Source organism: Cannabis sativa, chromosome 5, assembly GCF_029168945.1.
Source record: "Cannabis sativa cultivar Pink pepper isolate KNU-18-1 chromosome 5, ASM2916894v1, whole genome shotgun sequence".
In the NCBI taxonomy this organism is placed as follows: Eukaryota; Viridiplantae; Streptophyta; class Magnoliopsida; order Rosales; family Cannabaceae; genus Cannabis; species Cannabis sativa.
Genome location: NC_083605.1, coordinates 1,044,420 through 1,053,184, shown reverse-complemented (window position 1 = coordinate 1,053,184; position 8,765 = coordinate 1,044,420). Strand labels below are relative to the sequence as shown.

General features: G+C 25.1%; 1 protein-coding gene across 1 annotated transcript; it reads left to right on the top strand.

The window, feature by feature from the left end:
• The first annotated feature begins 904 nt into the window (after positions 1-904).
• Positions 905-2,966, top strand: LOC115715745 (heavy metal-associated isoprenylated plant protein 9). The gene is made up of 5 exons (XM_030644413.2): positions 905-1,240; positions 1,348-1,546; positions 1,639-1,811; positions 2,044-2,134; positions 2,284-2,966. The coding sequence occupies exons 1-5, from the start codon at positions 1,217-1,219 to the stop codon at positions 2,769-2,771; spliced, it is 975 nt and encodes a 324-aa protein (XP_030500273.2). The 5' UTR covers positions 905-1,216; the 3' UTR covers positions 2,772-2,966.
• The last annotated feature ends 5,799 nt before the right edge of the window (positions 2,967-8,765 follow it).

Sequence of the window (8,765 nt, the reverse complement as noted above, 5' to 3'; positions counted from 1 at the left end):
TTGAGTTTCATATAATTTAATATAATAACTTTTAGAAAATATCGCTAATTATCAATAGCAAAATGCCATTTCTAAAAGGTGTTAGATAATCGGTACCTTATAGCATTTGCTATCGAATACTAATAGTGCCCAACACCTTCAGGGGCGTCCTACAATTAATTAGTTAGTTATATTTTTTAAAAGCTATTTTTTTAAATTATATAGACCCGATACTTAATTACACCAATAGCGATATAATTTGTTAAAAACCATGCATGTATTATAGCATTTCTCATTTTAGAATTACTAAAAGGCACTATTAGTACCCAACAAAGCACATTCAATGACGTCTTACGATTAGCTAGTTATATTTCCTAAAAGCTATTTTCTTAAATTATATATATAGACTCGATACTTAATTACACCAATAGCAGTATGACACTGAAAAGAGTATTAAATACCATGCATGCATTATAGCATTTCTCATATGAGAATTAGTGTTTACTGTCTAGCACCATCTTCAGTGTCATGCCATATTGGTGTAATTAAGTATCGAGTTTTATATAATTTAAGAAAATAATTTTTAAGAAAATTGTTAACTAATCATAAGACATTACTTATAAAAAAATATTAGGCACTACTAATACCTAATGACAATATTCTTCCATATATATATTCAATGTCATCTATATGTGGCAAAACAACAACTACTTACCAATATAAACAAATTACTAATTAATGAATTGATTAAAAAATTAGTCATAATTTTTTACTTTCTCCCTTTTTTTCTTTCCTTGGAACTAAAGGTATCCAGGTTGTCCACATAGGAGAGGATCTTACACATGTGTGAACACTCTCCAAACCCCTTTTCAATCTCTCTCTCTCTCTCTTTCTATAAATTTGCCACCCCTAACTCCATTTCTTTCTCCCTCTCTTTTTTTACTAGCTAATTCAGCTTTTTGGAACTTGAAATAATATCCTCAAAAAAAATATAGTAATAATAAAATAATAAACTTTTCTTTTGTATGCTTATTAGTGGCAACACATGTGATCAAGAAGAGGAATAATTTCACATAGTTTTCCTTTTCATGTGAAGAGAAAAACCTCTCTAGTAGTATAGTACACTCCATATATATATATATCCATATCATTACATATATAATTCTCTCATACATTTTTTGTGTTCAAGTTTGATCAGTTATAAAAGGTTATTACATTATTATTGAAGAAAAAAATAATGGGTGAAGAAGCTAAGCAACAAGTTAGTGTTTTTTTTTTTTTTTTTTTTGCATATATTTACCATTTTTTAGAATTTTCTTTTTACTAATACCAAAATTATAATTTCTTTAATTTTGAATATATTTTCAGGAACAAGCTAAAGAAGAAGCTAAGCCAATTGAAGTAATTGAAGAGAAGAAAGAAGATAAAGAAGAAAAGAAAGTAGAAGAAGAAGAGGCTAAACCACAACCACAACCACCACCACCACCATCTCCTTTTATTTTGTTTATTGACTTACATTGTGTAGGTTGTGCTAAGAAAATTGAAAGGTCTTTAATGAAAATTAGAGGTAATTAATTAATTAATTAAAATTAACATAATTTTTTTAGTTAATTAATTTTTGATATAATTATTATTTATAATATATTTTGGCTATATTAGGAGTGGAGGCAGTTGGTATAGATTTTGGTAAAAATGAAGTGAGTATAAAGGGAATAGTGGAGCCTCAAGCAGTGTGCAACAAAATCATGAAAAAGACTAAAAGAAGAGCTAAAGTGTTGTCCCCATTACCAACTGCTGAGGGTGAACCTATGCCTCAAGTTGTCACTTCACAGGTATATAAATATATATAATAGGGCCGACCTTGAAATTAAATGGATCATTGAAAAAAAAATACTAGCTCTTATTTAGGGTAAAATTAATGGGTCGTTTTAATTTTATTTTTGGATTAAGTAGATTTTAGATACAGGCCTAACCTGTATATGTCTAAAACCGAGCTTGTATATATTTATATATTAATTTTATGGAAATTAATTTATTAATTTACAATATTAATTATTACTACAGGTTGATGGACCAGTTACTGTTGAACTTAGTGTAAATATGCACTGTGAGGCTTGTGCAAACCAACTTAAGAGCAAGATACTCAAAATGAGAGGTAAAAACAACAACAACAAAGTTTATTGTTTTTTTTAATAAAAAAATTAAGAGTATATTGTGATAGTGATTTTTTAAAATTGCAAGTGTGTAATGTTTTAGTGCATATTTTATGTATAACGATATAATTTTTTAATTATAATAATGTAGGAGTTCAAACAGCTGTAACTGAGCTGAGTAGTGGGAAAGTCATAGTAACAGGAACAATGGACGCAACCAAATTAGTGGAATATGTTTACCGACGCACAAAGAAACAAGCCACTATTATCCCACAGCCTCAGCCTGAACCCGAACCTGAACCTGAACCTGAAAAGAAAGAAGAAGAGGCTGAAAAACCACCACCATCGAAAGAAGAAGAAAATAAACCACCACCACCACCGCCGGAAGAAGAAGTAAAGAAAGAGGAGGAAAAACCACAAGAAGATCAAGATCAAGCAAGTAAAGAAGAAAATAAGGAAAATAATAATGGTGAAGATATGATGATGATGATGAACCATAATAATGGTGGGTATGGAAGTGTTGATGAAGAGAATATGAAGAGAATGATTCACTATTATCAACCTCTATATGTTATTGAAAGAATCCCAGCTCCTCAGTTGTTTAGTGATGAGAATCCTAATGCATGTTGCATTTCATAATAATAATAATAATAATTATATATAATAATAACACAAAAAAAAGTTATAATTAAGATGTACAATGTATGATGAATATTATTACTACCACTAATTAATTATAATTATAACCAGTACTTGTGATGATAGTATTTTTAATGTCAACAAGTTTGGTGGGTAGTAATGAATAATGGTTAATTATTAATTAATTGATTTAATGATTAATTAGAGCTATATTATGATGATTGATATTATTAATTATGAGTGTTATTTTGTATATTTATTAAATATATTTTCTTTCTCTATTAATTTGCAAAGAGTATACGTACCAATTAATATTGTCTTTGTTTGTTTGATTCATGTTAATTAAGAGAATTTAATTTGAATATTATTAAAGTTTAAATTAATTTGAATATTTTATATTTCGACCAATTGATTCATACTACTAAATTTAAAATGTGATAATAATGAATCTTTGGGTATACATGTGTAGTGTAATTATATAAAATAATAATAATAATATGAAATATTAAATACCAAACTTTTTCTTTATATATTCTCTTCTTCAATTTTTTAGTTTTAATGGTTTCTTTATATTTTCAAAAGAGATATATATGCATGCAATGCACTTTTGGAGAGAAAAAATTGTTTTTGCATAGTCAATATGAAAAATTAATACTATATCCAAATTAATAAATAAGAACCAAATTGTAAACATTATTATACCTTATTCTATAATAATAATAATAATAATAATAATAATAATAATAATAATAATAAATAGATGAAATTTTCAAAGCCCGAAGATTTTTTTTTTTTTACAGATAATTAATTTTTATTAACTTTCAAATTTTGCTACTAAACAGAAAAGTGTAATTTAATTGGAACATCTCTCGTACTAAACATACGGTATGGATACAAATTAAAAACTTTTGTAAATGAATGAGTATACTAATGTTTAATAAAAGAAATGGAAACATTTTCCAAACAAGCAAGGATTTACACTTTAATAATTTGACAAAATAAAGAAATCATATTAATGAGGCTTTATATCGCTTGTACGTACCACGACCAAACAGTCAGTTTCAAGGGTCACAAACTAGTAACTACTATCTTTTTTGTTTGATCTAACTTAGCGCCTCCCAAACTTTAATTACCTCAACGAGCTCAGATCGGGGGCAACCCTACGGAAGAAGCGAGTGATGCCTTCAAACAAGAAACCAAGCTAGCTCATTTCTAGCTATCAAAGAATTTGAACAAAGTATATATATATATATATGTACAATTACAAATGCACATTACATAATTAATCAATATAATAAAGTAAATTAATGACTGATCCTTCATGAAAGCCTTGTAATAAATTACATGTAGTCCTATATGATATAAAAGAGTTTAATACGAAAATTGAATCAATTATAGCATATATTTTCAGGTGTATTAATATTCAAATTTTACTATATATAATATTCGTAAATGTATATATATATTATGGCGGTGATTGTGAATGAGACATTTCGTACGTACACTGAATTAATATTAATATCTATACATCAAGTATATAGTTGTAAATATTTGGCAAAACGTATTATCGTGTTGTGTTTGTGTTATATTTTATGTAATTCATTTCTATATTTCGTGTTAAGCATATGTCGAACTGTTTTTTGACCCATATCTAGTTTTCTCAATCCAAACTCAACTTGTAAAAAATTATATCGTGTTTGTGTTGACCCACTTTAACTTATTTCGCTATTATTAAAGTTAAAGGAGAAAAAAAAAATGATAAATTTATGTTCTATTAAAAAACTTACATACAATATATATAATTTTTTTATATATATATATATAATAAAAATAAAAAAATTAAAATATTAAGTTTTATTTCATTTTAAAGAAAATTTAATTTTTTTTTAAAAAAAAAATAAATCACTAAATATATATTTGGGAAATTTTCTCAAATATTATTTTTTAACTTTTTTTTTCTTCAAATTTACAGTTTGGGTTTTTCAGGTAGTTTTCCCGGTAGTTTCTATGTGGGTTGTTATACGGATTTTGGTTGCGATTTAGGTTGCTTCGTTAGTTGTTATAGGAGTTTCTATGTAGAATTTTGTATTATTTATAATTTTTATTATGTTTAAAAAATGTTTTTTATTGAAAAAAAATCACATTAAATTACGTGTCAAATTCATATTAAGCGGGTTGTGTAATGTTTGATCTATTTTTATTTGGGAAACTTACAAAAATACTGAAATTTGGATTAACTTTTACAAAAATACTATCACACAGAATTTTTTTTTAAAAATACTGTGTTTTTATAAAACACCAAGAAACACAAAAAAACAACAACTCAAAACAATAGTATAACAACTAATTAAAAACACCGGAGAACAACAGTGAAAACTTAACACAGTATACTGTAGTATGAAACTTATAAAAAAAACACAGTAAAAAAGTAAAAAAATACTGCCTGCACAGTATAAAGTCGTGTCGCTTCATTTTTAAGCAACGTCTAATTTTCCCAACCCCAACTCATAAAATTTATGTCGTATTCGTATTCATATTTGTGTATTGTGTTGATATCCATTTTGCCACTCTTATAGATGAGGCTAATGTTGATGGGTGATCCTATTAATCATCAATCTTTTTTTATTATTAAATTTATGTTAGGTTGAAATTAAATGAATACAATTTAAGTACACAAAAGTTAATGATCTTCAATTCTATATGACAATTTCCTATTATATATAATATTTTTTTTAATTATTGTATCCGAAAATACATGTTAATACTAAATATTTTTTTTTTAAAAAAAAATATGACGATATTTGTTATAGTTGTAACATTATCTTAATTAAATTTTTAAAATTTAATTTACCACGCACATGTTTAAAAAATTTCAAATATATTTTCGACACTATAAATTATTTAAATTTTTTAAAAAAATTTACGGATATAATAATATTATAACTATAACACAACGTGGTAAAATAAATTAAAAAAAAAAAAAAACACTCTACAAGGTACCAAGCAAGTGACCACTGCCACTATCACACTGTTGATTCTATTATTATTATTATTATTATTATTATTATTATTATTATTATTATTATTATTATGGTGTATATATATATAATGTATTAATGAGTAGAAATGAAATGAGGCCAAACCGACCTATATTATAAGCTTGTTGGTACACCATATCCATAACAAGCCCCTTTCATACCTAACAACACATAAAAATATGCTGAAGGGTCTCTAGCTGTACTGTGTTGTGTTCCAATAAATATATAAAGACATCAAAAATTTACAAAAGTTTTATTTATCTTTTCTTTGCAGTGTCATATAATATATATATCTATTATAAAGTTTTCTGCATGCATGCACTTTTTTATATCTTATCTTTTTCTTATACTAACAAAAGCATCTAGCTAATTTAACAATTTTATTTTATTTTTTATCATCCAACTAAGTAATCTTAACAGTGTTGTGATATGACAAATATATATAATAATTAATATATACGTATATATATATATACACGTAGAGGTGGTTTAATATTATTGTTATTGGTTAGAGAAAAGTCAAAAGGTAAAGTGGAGAGATTTCTTCTATTTATAAAAGTTTATGTTATTAGACAATAAATATATTGAAATGTATTTTGTCCCCTAATATATTTGCAAACAAGAAATTTATTATTAGTGTCAAATTAATTATCAAGTAAATATGGTAACCAATTTAAGAAAAAAATTATTATAAAACTTATCTTTTCTAAGTTCTTGTATATTAGATGAAATAAATAAAATAATGAATGGTGTTAGATGAAAATAATAATAGGTTTTTGTATTGATTTATTTTGAGTGTAAAAAATAGCAGATATTAGTATAATATAGTAAGAGAATTACTAGTATATTTTTTAAAAATATAAATATATGATGATATAAAAGAGTATATATGTTTGTGGTTGTGGATGTCACATGTGAGAATTAAAGACAGGGTTAAAATCTGACGTAATTGGTGTGGGACTGATATATCTATATATTTATATAATTAGATTCTTTGGAAGAAAGAAAGAAAGAAATAATAATATGTTATATATGTAATGGTGTGGGTTTCACATGGGGATAATTATATAAGACCCTATATATATATATATATACCCTACACCTTCTTCTTCTTCTTCTTCTTCTATTAAATTAATTCAGTTGAGATCTGACTCATCCATATATATAAAAGCCAAACAGAGACCATATTATATAAATATATATATATATATATATATATATAATAAGTCGGCAGAGTTACTATATGACATCTTCACTTGTCTTTTTGTCTCTCATAATTAATCATGCATCAAAACCTTCTTATATATATATATATTTATATTTTTGTATAATTAAAGATCACAGTGACGAGGTTGTGAATCGGAAGAAAAAGATGGAAGCTATATGTGTATATATATATATTATATATATATATACTTAATTTGTAAGTTTATATATGTGTGTGTAACATGTCAAAAAGAGATAATATATATGAATGTAACTCGTCAACTACCTTTTTTCCTTGATCTTTTCTTTTTTAAAAAAGAAACCATACATATTATGCCAAATTCTTTGATTTAATATATCCAAATCAAATAGATACTTTTTTTTTGTATGAAAAAATAGAGATATTATCTATATATGTATAGTTTAGTTTGACTAGATTGAAATCTACATATATATACAAGTATCATATTTGTGGATCAAGTTTTAATTAGCTCCCTCAAAAACTAATTTTAATTAGTTCATGAAAACATTCATATTGTAATAGAATTAACCTATCTATACACAATATGGTATAACATATATTCACACTATTTTTAATTAGTTCATGAAAACATTCATATTAATTGTAATAGAATTAGTATTAGTATTAGTCATATAGTATAACATATATTCACACTTTTTATAAGTGACACCTTATAATTTGGTAACGATATTTTTTAAACACACATCAATAGTGATATAACACAAAAAGAAAAAAATGTTAGTACTAATATTACTTTTAGCAAGCTCCTATCAATAACAATTTTAAAAAATATATATTTATTTTAGCATTAATCTAACCACAATATTAATTACTCCAATTACGATGACACATAATTATCTTTATTCTCTCTCTTCCACCTCGTCTCATTTGGACCCATTTATGATAAGCATCTCTTTGTGGTAAATGCTCTTATATAGTAATGAAATTTATGATAGTAATTAATTAACCAAACTATACATGATGATATTAATATAACTTTGTAGTTTGTATAGTATTAAATAATACAAATTTAATTGGTCTCTATGTTGAAAGTTATTATGCATGCATGTGCATGTTGGGTTCACCAATGGTAGCCTATATATGTAATAAAATGATAATTATGCTTTGAGTACCAAATGAGTATAATATTAAACAAAATTTTGAATATTTATTGTACATCACTATGGGAAACATCATCATCATCATCATACATTCATACTTTAAAATTCTAAATTAAATTATATATATATACTCATCAAGTTCCAATGTTTTAATTGATAAAGATCTAACTTCTTTAATAAGGAAAAGGGAAAAAAAAAACAACCCACATGGGATCCAAAATCAACATCTATTAGATTATCCAAATCCCATGAAAATGATATTGATTAAATATACACTAATTAATTAGAGAAATGTTAAAAAGTTTCCTCAATGTCATATTATTATTAATATAATTAAGTATCAAATATCATATAAGAAAATAATTTTTAGAGAATATCACTAACTAATTGTAAGGTGTCACCTATAAAAGGTATTGGATACTACTGGTGTCCAATAGTAATGCTCAATTAATTATTTTGTTATGAGTATTGATATTAGGCATCAGTAGTGCCTATCACCTTCTAGACGTATAATATTTTTCAATTAGTTAACGATATACTCTTTAGAAATTAATACATTAATTTATATGAGACTTAATAATTAATTACACTAATATAGATATTAATA